Consider the following 21,340-nt stretch of genomic DNA (forward strand, 5'->3'; position numbering starts at 1 on the left):
GGAGAGTGTAGCTTTTTTTAGCTTGACAGCTCTAGAACTGCTCGTTCTGTGGTTCTCCCCACTACTTGAAACATGGCATCTTATGAAATCTATGGGTTCTGTTTCCCTCCTCTATTTTTTTGTTTGTTTTTCGTTTGATCCTTCTCTATCCTTTGCCTCTATCACCCCTGCAATTTTTCCTCAGAGGAGGGCTTTGACCTGTAAGAGAGCTTTACATGGTTAGTTATAAAAGTCCATAGGGCCAAGGTTACTCCAGAAACATCTCACCTCACTATGCCATGGTTCCTTTGCTCCCTCTTAGTTCTTTTTCTTTGTCTTTTCTTTTCCACAGAATCTTGCTCTATCACCCAGGCTGGAGTGTAGTGGTGCGATCCTGGCTCACCGCAATCTTCGCTTCCTGGGTTCAAGTGATTCTCCTGCCTCAGCCTCCCAAGTAGCTGGGATTACAGGTGTGCATCACCACACCCAGCTGATTTTTGTATTTTTAATAGAGACAGGGTTTCGCTATGTTGGCCAGACTGGTCTTGAACTCCTGACCTCAAGTGATCCGTCTGCCTTGGATCCCAAAGTGCTGGGAATACAGGCGTGAGCCACCATGCCTGGAGTGGTTGCTGTTTTCACATTGGCCCACCACAGTTTCCAGCAAGGATTTGTCACTGACTTTCAGAGACAATAGAAATCATGTCGCCTCTCTTGCACTTCCTCCTGTACATTTCCTGACACCATATGTAGGAATAACTTGCCACTTAGTTTGTCTTGGATACTGTATCGTCTGTGGGTGTGAGTTTTGCCCTCTTCATAGCTGTCTGGTTTTATGTGGAGATTCAAAGAGATGAAAAACTATGCCTTCTTGATCATTCCTCATTTCTCCCTGAATTTTTAATAATTACAAGGTGGGTCTGTCTCAAAGTGAATAGTTCCTAAAAGTAAAACCTTAACTTCTAATTTCTGAAATATAGAGACACAGATGAAAATTCATTCATATATAGAATGTACAGTAAATATCCACAGTTAGGAATCAGGAATAACGAATCAAAACATATCAACAGATTTAAGTGTTTATATTTCTGCAAGAAAATCTATGCTGATATTATGAACCATTCTCTTTTAGGCAAAGATCAGCCTAAAAAAATAAATATCCTAGGAGCGGTAGTCTCAAAAAGTTAGTTCTGCCTTTGATTTTAAAATTCCATAGCTTAAGATATTTCTGGGCTCATTTCCAAGAGTACATATATAATTTACAATGTCTGACTACTTACTGCTCACAATCTTTCTGTCCTTTCCCCTTTAGGATCAATGTAAGAGATACCACTTTGAGGAAAAAAAGCCATATCCCATTTTCTACCAATGAAAGTCAAATCCAGATATATCTGTGTGAACTATATCTATACCCAGGTTTACCTATTTTAAACATGAACTGGGATCTAGAGTTTTGACTTTTTGTTAATACAGAAAATTGAAAGTCTATCTTATAAAAAATATAATGAGCCAGGCCGGGCGCGGTGGCTCACGCCTGTAATCCCAGCACTTTGGGAGGCCGAGGCTGGCGGATCACAAGGTCAGGAGATCGAGACCACGGTGAAACCCCGTCTCTACTAAAAATACAAAAAATTAGCCGGGCGCGGTTGTGGGCGCCTGTAGTCCCAGCTACGCGGGAGGCTGAGGCAGGAGAATGGCGTGAACCCGGGAGGCGGAGCTTGCAGTGAGCCGAGATCGCGCCACTGCACTCCAGCCTGGGCGACAGAGCGAGACTCCGTCTCAAAAAAAAAAAAAAAAAAAAAAAAATATATATATATAATGAGCCTAAGACTATTGGTTCCTGTTCAGACTTAATAATCCATTAAATCCTCCTAGCCCTTATCAGTTTTCAAATTACATCATTTATTTACTTGTTTGCTTTTCTACTAGAATATAAACATCATGGAGCAAGGACTTTCCGTGTTCTTGCTAACAATCTTATCCCTAGTTGTTTGTACCCAGAAGAGACTCAATTAAAAATCAGCAAAATGGAGTTGAAAACATTTTTATATCCCTTTCATTTATATAGTATGTGTTCCACAGAAAATAGTAGAGAGCTCATAAATAACTTCAATGCCACTAGTAAAACTTGCATATTTGAATAGCCTTGAAAGACTTCATCCCACCTTGGAATTAGAAGTGGACTCCAAGAAACAAAGTCTGTTGCCAAATCCTTCTGCTGCCAAGCATAGTTTCTGTTGTTCTTTGTGGATGGTTGCGGTGCACTGCAGAACCACTTCATCATCCTGCAAAGGGGGAGAAAGAGAGGGAAAAGTAAGTGAGACCTGACATGACTCCACAGTCCAAATTAGATCTTGAAGAACATTATTTTAGTGCATTTAAAAAATCTGCGCGCAATGTAAAAATTACTGTCAAAAAAACAACCAAAAGAAACCCCTACAGAATCAGTCCCTAATGTACTTTTTATTTGCAAAAAAGCGATTGGGTGGGGGAGAAGAGGGGAGCTACAGCCACTCAAGGCAATCAGCAGTTTTCTGATTGTACTGACTGATCCCAGAGGCAACCTGAACAAATAAAAGTAAAATACAGGATTTTCATATTATTATCACTATTTTAGTCATCAACATTAACAAGAAATTGTCTGACATATTTCTAGGACACCAAGTATCATCAAGAATGGAACAGATTCTAATAGCAGGCACACGTGTCATTTCAAAACTCACACCAGAAAACAGGTCAATAACAGAACTTTCTCAGTTCAAAGTGATGGCAAAAGTCATCTTAGTTCAACCACGCATTAGTTGCTTGAGCACATCTGAAAGGATCCTGGGTTGCTCAAGAATGCGTGGAGAGACAATTTCTTATTTCAGTCCTCTGAAAGCCAAAACAGGTTTCCAATCAATTAGTTAAGCAAGGTTACTGAAGAAACTGCACATGCAGAAAGATGAAAATTAGGAGGGCTCAATACAGGCAGCGCGAGTGTTGCAGGAATCATGGACTGTAGAACAAGCAAGATCTGGATTCCCATCCCAGCTCACCAGGTACTAGGTTATATGATGTGAGGCGAAGTATTGAATTTCTAAAATGATGAAGTAAATCGGATAAAGCACCTTACGTAATGACTAGCATACAAAGGCACCAAATGCACAGTAAGTAAATGGAAAATACAGGTTCTATGTGGCAAGGGCCTAAAAAGTCTGACCATTTACGTATTTTGACATCTCAACCTCAAAGAAACAAAAGAAAACATAACAGAGTAGTAAAAAAGCAATATAATCATCAACCCTTCTAATTAGACAGAAAAGGGATACACAAGTATATTCTAGAAGCCCTTCACCAAGGTAGTATGGCAGGGCATAGGTGATGGGAATAAAGCCTCAAAAGCAGACAGCAAGGTTTTTTTTTTTTAGCTAACCTAAAGAATATGCTATATGGCTGGGCGCGGTGGCTCACACCTGTAATCCCTGCACTTTGGGAGGCCAAGATGGGAGGATCGCCTAAGATTGGGAGCTCAAGACCAGCCTGACCAACATGGAGAAACCCCATCTCTACTAAAAATATAAAAATTAGCCAGGCATGGTGGCACATGCCTGTAATCCCAGCTAGTCAGGAGGCTGAGGCAGGAGAATTGCTTGAACCTGGGAGGCAGAGGTTGCAGTGAGCTGAGATCGCGCCATTCACTCTAGCCTGGGCAACAAGGGCGAAATTTCGTCTCAAAAAAAAAAAGAATATGCTATATAAATTGGAAAGGCGCCACTCTAATTTGTATTTTAAATCCTTGTAATGCTTTGTATTTGCCTTTATTTCCTATATGGTAGCAGCAATATTTAATAGCATAGCTTATAGCACCAGCCACAGGCAAAGCCCAATATTTTTAACAACCACCTCCTAACTGACGCTCCAGGTGCTCACTGATTTCCAGTGAACATTCATTTGTTTTCTTTAAAACATCATTTGCTAAAAAAATAGCATTTTTCTCATAGGATAGGGTACATCTGAATATAAATTCATGTGCACTGTGGTTATAATAAAAACAATCATGAAGTACTTTGGAGCTTATATAATCTGCAAGATTGAAGCTATATTGTGTTCCAAATACGTAGTGTAATTGAAACAAAAGAACCAAAAATTGTGCTGGTGTGCTCAGTGCCTTATGAAATCCCCAGAGGCTTTTACTATTTTGTCTTACCTACCCTATGGAACTAACTCTAACATGCAAACTACACTCTTGGGTAAGTAACTACACTCTTACTCCTTTGGATGCTGGAGGCTATTTAAATACAATTTAATACATAATTAATTATGAACTAAAGACAGTTTGGGAATGAGAATAAGAGGAGACAGCAAGACGAGGTAAAAACAAAACCACAGGCATATGGGACAAGTGGGAGTAACAGAGCTCACTCAGTAAGCCCCGGAAGAAGAGAAGGCACACTATCTTCACAAAAGTCCAGTGAATGCCCATCCTGGCATTAGCTTATTTAATCCTCACGATACCCCGTGGTATAAAGATGACCCACACATATCTAGATGAGGAAAACGGGGCATAAAGTAACTTGTTACTCACAGAGGGCTTATCAGACATATTTCCAGAAATTGATCACTAAATCTAATTCATCTGAGTTAGATTCAGATCATTCAGTCTGTAATCCTACACTGCTTCTAGAGACTCAATTGATTTTTACCAAGGATGTTATCTATAAAAGTGCTTCTCAATCTGTAAGGTGCATCCTATCACCCATGGATCCTGCTAAGATGCAGATTCTGATTTGGGAAAGTCTTGAGTGGGACTGATTGTGCATTTCTAACAAGCTCTCAAGTATGAACCACACTCTGAGGATCTAGGGCCCAGAAAGGGACCCAGAAAATATATAGATCCTAAGAAAGATATGAGGGTTTTTTTTTCTTTTCTTTTCTTGAGGCAGAGTCTCACTCTGTTACCCAGGCTGGAGTGCAGTTGCACGATCCCAGCTCACTGCCACCTCTGCTTCCCGGCTTCAAGTGATTCTCCTGCCTCAGCTTCCCAAGTAACTGGGACTATAGGCAAGCACTACCACGCCCTGCTCATTTTTTGTATTTTTAGTAGAGACAGGATCTCACTGTGTTGCCCAGGCTGGTCTCGAACTCCTGAGCTCAGGCAATCCACCCACCTCGGCCTCCCAAAGTGCCAGGATTACAGGCGTGAGCCACTGCGCCCAGCCAGATATGAGTATCTTTTTGATATATGATATAGGAAACCTATAGGAGTTTGAAGACAATCTTTAACAGTCAAATATTAAAATAAGCCCGGGTACTTTGGACAAAGCAGAAATTAAAGCTCATGTGGAGATGCCCATTAGTATGTAAGACATGCCAATCATCTAAGGGAAAGGAATGGATTTAAATACTATATTAAGCTATACTATCCAATGTATGAGACCAACTCACTTACACAAAGTTTCACTTCAATCCAGTGCCTTAACACTGTATGATGGAGTGCCTGGTAATGAAGCAACATTAAGTTCAGGAGAGCTCTGCTATACCACCAAGGACAGAGGCTACAGCTACAGCTTTCAATCATGGTTCAACTTTGAATGATACAATCTAATCCGACATACTCATCCAAGCTTTTGACAGTTTACCCGGGAGCTGCTTTTATTTTACTTTCCAGTAAGCAAAGGGTTCCCTTTGGACAGAAAGTAAAATATACCGAACACTTAATGAACCAAACACCAGTTCACAAGCCACCGGCCAGTTGCCTTTAATTAACCCATCATTCATCTCAAAGCACACTTCCTCTCCAGAATCACTGTGGTCTGACAGCATGCAGAGCAGGCATTTGAGAGGTTTTGATAAATAGCTTAATGTTTTCTATTTATTATTATCCATATGTAATACATCTAGTAGGTAACATATATATTAAGTATACATGAGGATATTGTGTACATGCACACGTGCTCACACATACATGTATACACACACACACACACATACACACAATCTAGTTTCTATGCCAACAATAAAGATCAACACTGCCAAATACTGATGTGATCCGGAGGGTTAACCTACCTGACAGAACAATACAGATATTAATTAAAGTATGTTTTCCTGGGTCATAAGGCCTCTTCTGAATTAGTATTTGCTATTCAGCCCCTGAGGTGCAGACTTGTAATTCATATGTCCTGCTTTTGCATTTTGGCTGCGTGTACCAATAGTGTTTGAGGGCTTAAATGCACATGATGACCATCATTTTTTTTACCTTGGCCCATAAAGACTAAAAGTACCCTTGAATATTCATCCTTTACTAAACAAACTTGAAGAAACAAATGTATTGATCATTCTTTATACAAATTCTGGATGAAATAATAAATAATCAACCACTTACAAGAAACCTCATGAGCAATTAGATAAATGGAAGCACTTACATAAGGGTGACAGCCACCTTGGAGTTACCAAGTCCTGTGGGTTCTACTCCATCAATACTTTTCCAATCCATCAATTTCTCACCACCTTAGTCCAAGCTACAATCATCTCTCATGTTGACATCTTTAAAATCCACTGAATGGTTCTCCACACTGCAAACTCCCTTCCAAGGAGCTTTAGCTTGAGGCCACACCATCAATCTGTACTGTATGGTATGCTGGCTTAAAACCCTTCAATGGTTTCCAATTGCTCTAAAGATAAAAGCCAAAAAATCCTTGAGCCGGCCGGGCGCAGTGGCTCACACCTGTAATCCCAGCACTCTGGGAGTCCCAGCGGGTGGATCACTTGAGGTCAGGAGATCGAGACCAGCCTGGCCAACATAGTGAAACCCCTTCTCTACTAAAAATACAAAAATTAGCTGGGTGTAGTGGTGTGCACCTGTAGTCCCAGCTACTTGGGAGGCTGAGGCAGGAGAATCTCTTGAACCCAGGAAGCAGAGGTTGCAGTGAGCTGAGATTGTGCTACTATGCTCCAGCTTGGGCAACTGAGCAAGACTTCGTCTCAAAAAACAAACAAACAATAAAAAAAAAAATCCTTCAGCCTACAAGGCTCTACACTGCATAGCCTGGCATCAGCCTGATATCTCCAACCAACCTTCCTTCATCCCTTTGCTCCTACAGGACTTTTGCATGCACTATTAAACCCCTATCTCTCTTCTCTAGTTAACACTTATCCATCTTTCAAACCTCAACCCAGGCATCCTTTCAAGGCTGTGTTGAGATTAGACCCGCCAGGCTATTAATTATTTTGTTTTGTGCTCCCATACATTGTATTTTTCCTTTAGTTTCTTCAATTGTCATTATGTGTTCATTTGTGTAATTATTAATGTCTGATTATTAAACTGAGTCTGGGCTGGGTGTAATGGCTCACATCCCAGCACTCTGGGAGGCCAAGGCAGGTGGATCAGCTGAGGTCAGGAGTTCGAGACCAGCCTGGCCAACATGGTGAAACCCCATCTTTACTTAAAAAAAAAAAAAATTAACCGGGCATAGTGGTGGGTGCCTGTAATCCCAGCTACTCGGGAGGCTGAGGCAGGAGAATTGCTTGAACCCAGGAGGCAGAGGTTGCAGTGAGCCGAGATTGCACCACTGTACTCCAGCCTGGGCGACAATAGCGAGACTCCATCTCAAATAATAATAATAATAATAATAATAATAATAATAATAATAATAAAACTGAGTCTGTTATTACCTAGAATTATAGCCCCAGTATCTAGCATAATGTCAGGCATATAAAAGGGCGTCAATCAATAGTAGTTGAATGAATGAATAAGAACAAACAATGCCCAAAATTTGTAATAAGTTAATAGCACTAAATCAGCACTACCCTTTCATTGAATTGCCCACTTTGGATATTGCAGTTGAAAAACAAAGTTCAACATGAGATCTTTCTCAATAGCGAAGAAATGTTGCCTTCCCCAAATCATCTTACTGAGGATTGGCCAAATGAGAAACTGTGGCTACAATGCAGATATATACAAGCCTTACTTAGCCAAGAAAGTAGATAAGGCATTCAGGGATGCCTAGGGACCTCAAACTTGGCCAGACAGTACACCGGTTGATCCCAGAACAGGAGAAAAATAGAAAACCTTCAAAGAATCAGGAGATGTAGAAAGCAGGAGACAGAGAAAGCCCAAAGCTTAGGGATAGTACGGGTGGCGACAGTGGAAGAGCGGGACATGTTGAGGGGTGAATTATGGGAAAGCCTACGTGCATGCTCGTGTGTGTGTGTGTGTGTGTGTACATTTAGTAATTCTGAGCAAAGCTAGCTTGACTGCTGCTCACAAACCTGTGAGGTCACACACACGAAAAACCACTTCCATGGTCGCCCTATCTAAAATAGCAGCCCCTATCACCCTGAGTCCCTTGTCTTAATTTTTCCCCTTTATTATGACTACCTGACACTGTATTATATGCTATTTGCTTTTTTAAAATTTTTCTGAGCCTCCCCCACTAGAATGCAAGTTCTGTAAGGGAAAGGACATTGTCACTTTTACTAATGGTGATCACCAAAGCCTGTAAGAATGCTGGCTCACAGGAAGCACTCAATCAAAAAATATCTGTTAAATGGGTGGATAGATGACCTCTAATCCAATTCAATCCCAACAAGGGGGTGGCATTTAGAGGGGTTTCTGCCTTTCCATTACAACAAATAAGAATCAAACAAAAGATACTCCATTCCTTCCGTACAAACATCTTGAAGCATTCAAGGGTGAACCTACGCATTTTATTTAGTATCTCCCCATGCCACTTGCACATCAGTTTCCTAACTGATATTTAATAACAAGGAACAGAATTCATAAGCCATGATAATGATGTTACTTGCAGACAGAAATCACTTCTTTGCAGTTACTTAGACCCAATTCTGTCCATTTCTATGGGTTCCAATAATATCAGGATCTGTGTGAGAGCAGGAACAAGATCTGTTTTGTTCACCAGTATATCTCCATTGTCTAGCACTGTGCCTGCATGTAATGAACTAAATAAGTGATTGCTTATCAAAATCCACCTTAAGATTATTCATAAATATGTGATGCCATGCTGACAGACACAGTCTCTTCTTAGAACTGCCAAGGTAAGATCTTATTTAATTTCCAATCAAAGCTGGTATTGTATGATCCCATTAAGTGATTTCATGGTTTCATGCAGCCAGGAAATAGGGCAATATTGGAGGAAAATTACCGATCCTGTCTATCATTGCTGTGACAAATTTTAATGTATCATAAGCATCCACAGCATCAATATAAAACCCAATGCATCACTGGAAAAAAGCAATGCAGTCCCTTCTTTTTCCCCTATTTTAAGTACAACAATGCTCTTTGTGTACATAATCTAAACAAATCAATCATATATTATACTCTTGAAAACTCAATGAATAGTCTTAATAGCTCTGGTCATTAAAAAAAAGAAAAAATCTCTCACATCATGCCAAGTATTTTCCTTAAACTCTTACTCTACTTGTCTTCTGATTTTTTTTTTCCAGGTTTAGGCTTGTGTAACTGGTCCTCTAAGTTATGTCCTGAGAATGTTTCCATAATTAGCATCAACTCGGAAAGCTCACTATATGTTTCTTATCCTGTGGTTATCTCTTCAGCATATCGGCTTAAACTCCACGGAAACCAGTGGCTTGAGGAAAACAAATGCTTTAGTGAAAACCTAAGTTAATAATTATCCATTTTAGACAACTGTACATAGAAAACGTTCAGTCAATATATGTTGAGTTGAATTCCTTTGTGTATTTCCTGTGACTTTAAAACTCTCAGCCAAGCGCAGAGGCTCACGCCTGTAATCCCAGCACTTTGGGAGGCTGAGGCAGGTGGATCACCTGAGGTCAGGAGTTTGAGACCAGCCTGGCCAACATGGTGAAACCCCATCTCTACTAAAAATACAAAAAATTAGCTGGGCATGGTGGTGTGTGCCTGTAATCCCAGCTACTCAGGAGACTAAGGCAGGAGAATCATTTGAACCCAAGAGGCGGAGGTTGCAGTGAGCCAAGAGAATGCCATTGCACTCTGGCCTGGGCAACAGAGCAAAACTCCATCTCAAACAAACAAACAAAAAAAAACTCTTTAGAACAGAGATCTAATATTTATGGAAGAAAGGCCAGAACTGGAATACTGGATTCTGACAATTTTGTGATGAGTAAATAAGACATGATTTCTACAATCACTGTTGCCAAGTCTGCTGGAACCGTACAGAATGGAGAACAATTCTCAAACAACATCAACAGTTTCTTTCAAATAGTCATTCATCATTTAAAAGCTATTCACTCAGATGCAATACATGGTAGGAAATACTATAAGAGCTAAATTGTCTAACAAACAAAAGATCCCTGAACTCATTAGGTTTGCATTCTAGCAAGAGAAGAGGATGAATTTTAAAAAGTAAACTAAAAATCTGAAAACCTTAGAAGGTGAAAAGCTCTATGGAAAGAAAAAAAGAACAGTATAAGGCGATCAGAAATGCTACTGGGCTGGGGGAAGTTAAGGTTTTGAACAGAATTGCCAGGGCCTCATTGAGGGGGTGACTTTTGAGCAAAGACTTTAAGGAGGAATGAGAAATTGACCCAATGACAATGTGGAGGAGGAGCAATCCAGGGAGAGGGAAAGCTGGGGAAAGCCCCCTAGGCAGGAAAGCATGGTCTCAGCATCATCAGGAAATTTGTACCTAGAGCAGAGTAAGCTAGGGGAAGTGGGTGGGAGATGAGATCAGAGATAATGAGCCCAGACCATGGAAAGCCTTGATGTCAGTGTAAGACCTTTGGATTTTACTGGGGGAAATGGGAAGCCACTGGGTCGTGTACTAAATGCAGAGTGTAGAAAGGCAAGGAAGAAGCAGAGTTACCCAAGGGGGGTCACTGCAACCATTCAGGGAGGGAGGTGGTGACTCAAACCAGAATGGTAGCGGTGGAAGTAGAGAGAAATGATCAAATTCTAGATATGTGTTGCATTTATCGAGTGCCAATTATGTTGCAGGCATGGTGATAAGTGCTTACAAGTTGATCTCATTCATCCCATCATTACTTTTGACATTTATGTCATACAGACAAATAAAATGTTATCTATGCTATTTTTTTTTCCTTAAAGCAAATAAGTAGTTAACAGAATAAGCTGAGATAATTCCAAATAAAAGAAGCCAATATTTTTGGACTTTCACTGAGTCTATATTTATTCATTTAAACTACAGGCAGTCCTCAATTTGCATGCCAGTATAGGACCATAAAAATGACTGTCTTCAGACAAGCTTTGGGAAAATTCACATTGTTTATCATCGTTCCATGACCTTTAAGAATTTTTGTCCAAACATTACAAACACCCTATGGTTTATAAATGTATAGAAAAAACTTTCTAAATTGTGAAACTAAACATATTTAGTACACTATAACTTAGAAGATTGGAAACATTGAGAATTAAAGTGCTTTATTTCTTATTTTATTTATTTATTTTTTTTGTAGAGACAGGGTCTCACCCTTTTGCCCAGGCTGGTCCAGAACTTCTGGACTTAAGTGATCTGCCCACCTCGGCCTCCCAAAGTGCTGGGATTACAGGTGTGAGCCACACACACCGCCAAAGTGTTTTATTTCTTCGTAAAACACTCGTGACCTGCCTTCACTCGTCCCACAATATAACCATCCTGGTGGAGTGAGCATCACTGCTATCCCTGGACACATTGTCATGCTCCTACATTTGAATCAGCTTCAGGAATATTCTCCTTTGTGCTTTCAACATGCTGATATATCTCTGAGGGTTCTTTAATGTGAAGTTTTTCAACTGGCGTTATTTACTCTGGAACACCTACATCCTATTGGTCACAACCATTTTCCTTGTACACGCCAATAAGCTCACTTCCGCTAAGTTCCTCTGGGTGTGTAATTATAGGGGGTCAAAGGGCAGGACTGTCATGATTCCATAGCCAGGTCATCCTTTTAGAACTCCTTTATGTTCAATTGGAATTTCGGTTCCCAATGTTATCACTTTTTGTTTCTTTGATGCACTTTCATCTGCGTTAGCCAATTTCCACGTATTCCTTTTTTGTAAATCTTGAATCACTGGGGAACAAGAAGGTAACGCCACTATACACTTTGCCTTCTGTGCATGAACTAAAAACCAATACACTGTGACCAATCACCCACAGACTCTAAGAGAAGTGCTGTGATTGATCACATCAATATGAGGGGCATCTGTTACTTGACAGTGAGTCATATTCATAATGTGGTGGCACTACAGAATAATCTAGTGTTCTCATAGTTTTAATTGCAGTGATATGATCACACTTGAACTACAGTGTAACTATCTAGTCTTCAGTTCCCCACAAGTGGATGAACTGGATGTCCTCCAAGGTCCAAGCCCTCACATTTTATGGTTCTGTGAAAAGGGCAAAAGAAGAGAAGATAATTCCTCCCATGTGCAAATTCAAGCAGAGAAATTAACTGTACCTTTTACATGTTTACTGTATAAGCCTCTCTCTAGCCTACTATTAAACAGAGGAAACGATAGGATATTTCATTAGTAGGCTTAACTATGCTGTTATGTGGTTTCATGCAAGGTGACGGTAGTATCTCTCTCTCTCTCTCTCTCTCTCTCTCTCTGTTTTTTGTTGTTGTTTTTTGTTTTTTTGTTTTTTTTTTAATGAGACAGAGTCTTACTCTGTTGCCCAGGCTGGAGTGCAGTGGCGCGATCTCAGCTCACTGTAACCTCTGTCTCCCAGGTTCAAGCAATTCTCCTGCCTCAGACTCCTGAGAAGCTGGGATTACAGGCACACACCACCACGCCTGGCTAATTTTTGTATTTTTAGTAGAGATGGAGTTTCACCATGTTAGCCAGGCTGGTGTTGAACTCCTGACCTCAGGTGATCCGCCCGCCTTGGCCTCCTGAAGTGCTGGGATTACAGGTGTGAGCTACCATGCCTGGTCCAGTAGTATCTTTTTTTTTTTTTTCATCTCAAAACTAATATTGCTACAGAAGTAATCTATTGTTCTGTGCTGATGACTCTTATGCAAATGTTTAAATACAAAATGACACGTAAGAGATTATGGCCTGTGAGGCCAGTATTAACAATGTGCCTTGGTAATGTCAGCCAAAGGAAGCTAGACAGAAACACCCAAATACCAGACACCATCAAGATGACGTCAGACCCCTCACTTTATTTCCAACAGTCGGAGATGGCAGCTGGCCAGGCAGAAGGCAGAAGGCAGAAGGCAGAATGTTGCTCTGAATATATAAACATTTCATCAATGCTTTTCTAGTCCCAGTTTAGTAGAAATAAACACTTCTATCAGAAAGGAACTTTACTTTTTCATCTTTAATACACTAAATCAGGAAATCCATCAGTGCTGAGCAAGTATACTGCACCAATAAACTCTAAGCTAATTAACCCCTCAGCATTCTGTAACAGTCTGACTATTGTCAACCAACCAGTCCAGTCTCACTCTGTGCTGTCCTCACAGGCCATAAGCAATCTTTAGTGACCGGGACTTTTAGCTTCCTGCCAAGTAACACGTAGCAAAAATAAAAACTTGAGACATCTTCAGAGAAAGTCTTGAATGTTTTTCTTAAATGTCACAGAAACCAAGAGGTACATGAAAGAAGCTATAGATATGCCTTTATTTTATGAATAGCCACCAATAATGACCACATTTTAATAGATCTATTACGTCAAATTTTGCCACCCCCCATAGTTCCTTATCTTGATAAGTGGCACTGCCAAGCAAACAGTAATGAATGCCAGATACCCGGGCAGCATCCTGATGACTTCCTCCCCGTGACTGCCTGTAGTCCCGTTACCTGCCCTGACATCACCCTGGCCATAGTGGAAGTCAGCTTCTCACAATCCACCAGACGTATTGCATGATCTATTTCCTCCTCCGTCTACAAGTCTATAACACCTTCTCACGTCATTCTGCACTCAACTTGCTACAATCCAGCCACACACACCTCTATTTTGTTCCTCAGATGTGCAAAGCCCTTTTCTTTACTTTTTTTTTTTTTCTTTTAGATGGAGTCTTACTTTTGCCACCCAGGCTGGCTTGCAATGGCACTATGTTCACTGCAACTTCCACCTCCTGGGTTCAAGGGATTCTCCTGCCTCAGCCTTCTGAGTAGCTGGGATTACAGGCACCCGGCACCACACCTGGCTAATTTTTTTGTATTTTTAATAGAAACGGGGTTTCAACATTTTGGCCAGGCTGGTCTCCAACTCCTGACCTCAGGTGATCCACCCGCCTTGGCCTCCCAAAGTGCTGGGATTACAGGTGTGAGCCACCACGCCTGGCCACAAAGCCCTTTTCTACCTCAAGGCCTTTGCTTGTTCTTCCTCCAGAGCTTTGCAAAACCTGCTGTGTCCCATTTTTAAGGTCTTACCTTATTAGCCCTCTCCTTTCCTTCCCACCCTACCTTCCTTCCCACCATTATCTCCCCAGTTCCTTCATAACATGCATCATACTCTATAACTGCTTAGTTTACTCAACTGTTTCCTTGTTCACTGTCTTCTGGAACAGAAGTATGCACACTGCATGAAGGACTGCCGACCTTGTTGATACTGCATCCCTGCTACCCAGCACATGGTAGATATTCAATCCTCTATTTGAAAAATAAAGAATGAAAGATACTTTCTATACCTTTAAATGGGAAAGGAGCTACCATTGATTACATTCTAGAACTACCTCCTTCCTCGGTGTATCATTAAGCATCTATTCCCAGGTACTATGCATTACCTCAATGAAATCGCAAAGGGAGGTTCATGTTAGTTTTATTTATCAACTTATACCTGTCATATAGCACAGCACCTGGCACAGAAGCGATGGTCAATGGCTAAGAAATGAAGAGCCCTATGAGTTAAGTATTATTACTATTATCATGGTTTTACTCTACAGATGAGCAAAAAGAACCATTGTAAGAGTAAACCATTTGCTCATGGATGCGCAGGTGGTTAAATGAGGCTTAAACCTGGGCCCACACAACTCCAAAATCTATGTTCCTAGCCTCAAGGCTATCTTGTCTCCTACAGTGATATCAAATCACTGCACTAAAAGACAAAGTACTGTCCTGTGATTTCCCAAATATCTTTAGATGGTGGGCTACAGCTAAAGTGAACAGACTCTAGACTTATCATATGCACGCCGAATAGTGTCAATGAGAACAAAACCACATGAAAAACAAATTTACAGAAAATGCCAAGCAAATTGGTTTGAATGGAGGAGTGCGATGCAATGGTGAGGTGAGAAAGAGAAGGCTGGATATATTATGAACAGGTAATTAAAATTTAGTCAGTAATTAAAATTTAGACCAAGGAAGGGCAGTCTAAAGTAAATCTACTCAAATTTTTTCTAAAGGAGAACAAAGAGTGGAAGAGGGAGATCAACACAGAAGACGAGAAAGCGACCTTTCTCACTTTGCATTTTAGAGATGGAAAAATACTAGAGTTAAGCCTACTTTTTTGGGCTATCGTAGGAAGAATGAATGTATTAACATCTGCCACATCCTTTGGAATTCATTAAAGTACTTGATAAAACAAAGTTGTTGGCTTAGAAGTCAGCAGAGTGTCTTCCTCTTCAATTACTGCTTTCACAAGTTTCCATGTTACCCTAAAATCCAGGAAACGGAATAATTAAGAGCAGCAGCAAAGAACCAAGGAAGGTGAAGGAGTCAAGGGCACAGCCAGCCTCAGATGCAGGCAAGAGGGTGGTGACTTTGTAGGGAGCTTTGAAATGGTAATCTACTGATGAAAATTTGGTTTCCTTTCTATAATCACCATACACAGGTGTATTAGTCTGTTCTCACACTCCTGGTACCAACTTACTGTATTAGTCTATTCTCACGCTGCTGATAAAGACATACCAGAGACTGAGTAATTTACAAAGAAAAAGAGGTTCAATGGACTTACAGTTCCATGTGGCTAGGGAGGCCTCACAATCATGGCAGAAGGCAGAAGGCAAAAGGCACATCTTACATGGCGGCAGACAAGAGAAAATGTGAGACAAGCGAAATGGGTTTCCCCTTATAAAATCATCATATTTCATGAGAGTTATTCACTACCACCAAAACAGTATGGGGGAAATCGCCCCCATGATTCAATTATCTCCCACTGAGTCCCTCCCACAACGTGGGAATTATGGGAGCTACAATTCAAGATGAGATTTGGGTGGGGACACAGCCAAACCACATCAACAGGCAATTCTAAAGACTGTCAGGGAATAAACTCCAAACCACCTGGCTGACTTCTCCCTCTGCCACACTCCTGTGTCCCCCTTGGCAGGCCACAGAATAGTAGAACTGTGAAATTACTAAAGAAAAGCTAAACTCTCTCTCTCTCTCTCTCTCTCTCTCTCACACACACACACACACACACACACACACACCCAGGTATAGCAAGCAGCATAACTAGAACATCACACAAATAATTTGTGGATGCAGATACAATCCCATAATCAATCGAGTGCCAATCACAGAAGAACTGATGTAGTCAGGATCAATGTGCCCATATAATCACATGAAAAATTCATTTCAGTATCATGATAGATCCCATCTATTGTCTAGTGAAATTTGATTTCAAAATGTGTGAAAAAAATTGATACCGCCCTCATGAATGTCTTCTAATATGTAGTGATGGCAAACTATACTTCTTGATAAATACTAAGCAAAGAAAGAAAGATTCCCAGAAACCAGGAGGCAAAGGAAATTTTTTTGTTCCTATGTTATAAATCCTCTAAATTAAGTAAGGTCCTGAAATGTTTTAACTTTTAGAAAAACATAAAAAGAATTGAAGAGCCTAACATGGCTTGGAAAATAGATGTCATCTATGTGGAATCCACCAGTGGAAGCAGCTATCAGAATTAAGCATTTAATTTGACAATTATCATAAGAAAGTTGGCATATGAGTACAAACATCAGATCTAAAAAGACTGGACATATTTCAGACATTCAAATTCAGTGTCTGTTCCATGTGAGATGAGATTAACATCGACAGATGCATTCACCAAACAGTAACATCAACAAAAATGTACCTGTTTCTCTTTTCCACTTAAAAAATAGCATGAATCAAATCTATGCCTATGTTCCCAGTTCTGAATGATCTGAGTTTCCCAGTTGGCATTGAAGACTGCTCACTTATGAAGACTCTGGGTAAACTTCATCATAATATGTGTGCTGAGGATAAGAAAGTTTTCCTGAGCCTCTCATACCTAAAGTAGAATAGGCCCAAAGAAATGGCTGTTAAGGAAAATGAGTGTTCCCATTAGCACATAAAGAATTAAAATCAAACATTGAGATATGCAGAACTTAGCACTCCAAGGCATCTCCTTGTCACCTGGTTTATCCATAAGCACAAAGTATTCAGAGATGAAAGCAAGTTCCAGACAGTCTGGCCTATTAGGATCAGCCTGGTAATTACACCAGAGAGCACTGTCTGTTCTACAAACTGTGAGATATTATGTGTCTATGAAACATTAAATGTACTTATTCATACTACTCTGAAATATTTAGTATCTAAGCAGAGCAGATGAGAGCCATGTGTAAGTATAAATACATGTATAGAGTACGCATAACATATTGGTGTCCGTTGCTTGCATATTTTAGAATGTTGAAAACCATCCCCCTCCTCTCTAAAGAATGAGACCACAATAAACAAGTGGTAGACATTTTCCAAGACCCATACCAGACTCAGATCGTACAAACCATGTTAAAATTCTGAAAAGAAAACCACTGTGTACAATTATCCCATATTAAGTAAGGACACTGAAAATACCACATTTTAAAGAGAGATACTGAAAAGACTGGTTTATTGCATAAGCTCCAACTATTGCACAAGAAAAGATGGAAAAGTAATTTTAGAAGCAATTTTCAAGATCTAAATCTCTCTATCCACAATCTATTATTTCAAGATAAGGTGATTTTGAAGACATAGTCCTTTCTTGTATTACACAACACGATGACCTTCAGCAAGTGTATTTTTTCTTGTATTGCACAAACACAGGGAAAATTCTCAAGACTAAATAAAAAAAATAACAGTAAGCTAGACAGATATTTAGTAGACCATCATAGGAGAATAAACACCCATGAGTTTGCAGCACAAACATGGAGCATGGTATAGCATGATTCACAGAAGTAATTTTAATCTTGTTTCTGGGATATGTTTTGACACGTATCTCCCCAATTGCATGTTTATAGAAGGGTTTCATAGCTCTGTATGTATGGACATAACGTTTATCTATCAATTCATAGATGTGCTTTTGAAAAACACAGTGAAATATAAGTTCGCAATTTCAGTCTCCAATTTATTTCTGTAATTGGCCAACCAATTAAATTATCTTCTTTCAGGCTAATTATAAACATAATTCTTTAATTAACATGTAGACTATCATCCGGTGTACTGGGCACCATGACTCCCACATTTTTATAGACTTTCTATAAATTACCTCACTTTTCTTGCAATTGGTAAATCTTTCAGCTGAAGGCTTTTCTCTAGCCTGAAAATGAATAGATGAACCAGCAAACTATACCTGAGCAATAAACTATTCCTGGTAAGAGTTAGGTTGTACACTGGCACAGGAGAAAATAAGTACAAGCAAAATAGCAAATTTCAGTTCAAATGCTGTTTTCATTCAGTTTACACAGGTACTATAAAGACAAATCAAAGGTTAGCTTGGACACGAAGCAAAATCATGATACAAGTTTTAGGACTAGCTTTTGAAAAGCTTGGTGTTTAACTTACAAATGTGAGCCTCTGCAAGTTTACGAGGGGTAAAATATAATGGATGGAAAACATAAAAGTTGCTCAGACAAAGTGAGACGCACAAAGTATCTGCATCGCAGAAATCTTGCAGTTGTACAAAAGGAGCCCACTGAAGCTGAATCAGAACCAGGTTCTGAAGTCCTTTTTCCAGCATGAGTGGTGTGACATAGTGGCATGATCCCCAGGTAACTCACCTGTCACTTCATCCTCAGTGATCTCATCTATTAGACAGAAATAAGTCATGTAATAATAATTTGTAATATCCACTGTATACTTACTATTTCACTTTTTTTTTTTTTTTTTTTTTTTTTGAGACGGAGTCTCGCTCTGTTGCCCAGGCTGCAGTACAGTGGCACGATCTCAGCTCCCTGCAATCTCCCTTTCCGGGTACAAGCGATATTCTCCTGCCTCAGCCTCCTGAGTATCTGGGATTACAGGCATGTGCCACCATGCCGGGCTAATTTTTTAATTTTTAGTAGAGATGGGGTTTCACCATGTTGGCCAGGCTGGTCTCAAACTCCTGACCTCAAGGGATCCGCCCACCTCGGCCTCCCAAAGTGCTAGGATTACAGGCGTGAGCCACTGCGCCCAACCATTATTTTATAATTTATAATAAAGAAAGAATATGGATTAACTGGAAAGAGATTTGCTTTTGCAACAGATACACCCAGGGTTTGAATCCCAGCTCTCTAGCTTTCCTTTTACTAGTCACTGGGATTGCAACGTTTTTCCTCTCTGAAACCTCCACCTTAGAGGATTGTCATGAGGTATTAATCAAAACATAATTTTAACGAAGTACCCAGGAAATAATTACCAGAATATAAAAGACTATGAATACTTGTTACTTCCTCATTTCTATTTTTGTAAAAATTAAATTCATTCATTCATCACATAAGACTGTGAACGAGACAGAACAATTTCTGACACCCATGGAGCTTACACTTAGGAGGAGATTGATAATAAGTAAATGAATAGTTACAAAATGTAATGTCAGCTCGTGATAAAAGCCAGGAATTCTAAGGACAGGGCCGAAGGATCAAGGGGGATATCTTACAAGGCGGTTGTAAATGACCTCTCTGATGAGGGGACACTGAGCCAAGAACTGCAGAAAGCTGGGAGTGAGCCTGTAGAATATTCCAGGCAGGAAAGAGCAGCCAACACAAAAGCTCTGCAGTAGGAAATGTCTCAGTCAGCTCCAGGAAGAACAAATGGGCTGGTGGGCTGAGTTGAGTAGGAGGAAATAAGTGCAGAGACATGGCAGGGTAGACCCAGAGGGTCATGGAGGACTGAGAAGAGCTTTGGAGCTTGGTCCAAGTACTTTGGGAACCACAGAGAGTTGCAAGCAGAGGAATGACATGACTCATTCCCAAGAACCACTCAGGCTGCCGTGCTAGGGGCATGAGAAGTTGTTACCATGGCCAAGTAAAAGATGATCATGGCTTCTATTAGGGCGTGACCTGTGGAAGCACTCGGAAAAGGTCAGAATCCAGATATATTTTTTTATAAAAAAGAATTGACAGGATTTGCTGATGTGGGATAATGATCGGAGAAAGAATAATTAGAAGGGTTTAGGTCTGAACAACTGGGTAAATGGTGGTACCATGAACTGAAATGGGGAATAATGGGGGAAAGACAGTTAGTGATAGGGGAGGAGAATGTGAAGCCAACTTCAGATGAGTTAGGTTTGTAATGATGTTCTTCCAAGTGAGATATCAAGTTGGCAGTTAGATATGCAAATCTGGAATTCAAGAAAAATGTCATGGCTGAAGATAAATATTTAGGACTCATCCCTGTGAAGAACATATATGAAGACATGATACCAGCTGAGATCACTAAGGGAATGAATAGGTAACGAAAGACAGGATGATCTACAAGTGAACCCTGGTGCAAGCCAACATTATGAGGTTGGAAAGGGCGGAGGAATTCAATAAAGGCTAATTATAAAGAATGACCTCTAAGGTAGAAAGAAAATCAGGGGCCAACCGATCTAAACAGATTACAAAGAGAAAAAATAGTCAACCAGGTAGAATGTTACCTGGAAGTTGAGTGAGAAGGCAGTTTAGAATTGCCATTACATTTGGCAATGTGCTGTTCACTGGTGGTCTGATCAAGGGCCATTTCAGTGGAGCTGTGGGGAAGAGATCCAGAATGGAGGGGACTTAAGATTGAATGAGAAGAGAAGAAGCAGAGCATCAGGTACAGACAACTCTTGACTTGTTTTACAAAGGTGACCAAAGAAATGGTATAGTAGCTGGAGACGATATGAAGTCAAAAAAGGAAGTATCTGGGGGTGTCTGTGATATTTCAGGCACTATTTTGGGCACTAAGGAAAGAAAAGATCAAAACAGACAAAACTCCTGTCTTTGTGGAAATAAAATGGGGACAGACAATGTACCTATATGCATATACACATACATCTGTTGGGGAATTGGTTTAAAGAAAATAAAGTAGGGTAGGAGACAGAAATAATGAGAGTGAGTATTTTAAATGGGCTATACAGGGAAGACCCCTCTGCTAACATAATCTGAATTTGTGACAGAGAAAATCATAGGCTAGCTAGGAGAAAGTTCCAACAACAGCGTTTTTGATACACTTGAGGGACAGTAAGGAGATATGACCACGTATTTACATGCTGATGGAAATAATCCTGAAAAGATCAAGTAAGAAGTTAG

The 21,340-nt window shown here is 40.2% G+C and overlaps 1 protein-coding gene across 10 annotated transcripts in view; it reads right to left on the reverse strand.

Moving 5' to 3' along the window:
* RYR2 (ryanodine receptor 2) overlaps positions 1–21,340 on the reverse strand; it is a 787,495-nt gene that overhangs the window by 562,873 nt on the left and 203,282 nt on the right. For all 10 annotated transcript variants that reach the window (XR_012434021.1, XM_065543167.2, XM_065543147.2 and 7 more), the window contains exon 2: positions 2,145–2,264. Coding sequence is in view for 9 of the 10 variants with exons in the window: in XM_065543167.2 (XP_065399239.1) it covers positions 2,145–2,264 (120 nt within the window). In the remaining variant the exon portion in view is untranslated. The remainder of the gene's footprint in view (positions 1–2,144; positions 2,265–21,340) is intronic.

This window comes from Macaca fascicularis, chromosome 1 (genome assembly GCF_037993035.2).
Source record: "Macaca fascicularis isolate 582-1 chromosome 1, T2T-MFA8v1.1".
NCBI lineage: Eukaryota > Metazoa > Chordata > Mammalia > Primates > Cercopithecidae > Macaca > Macaca fascicularis.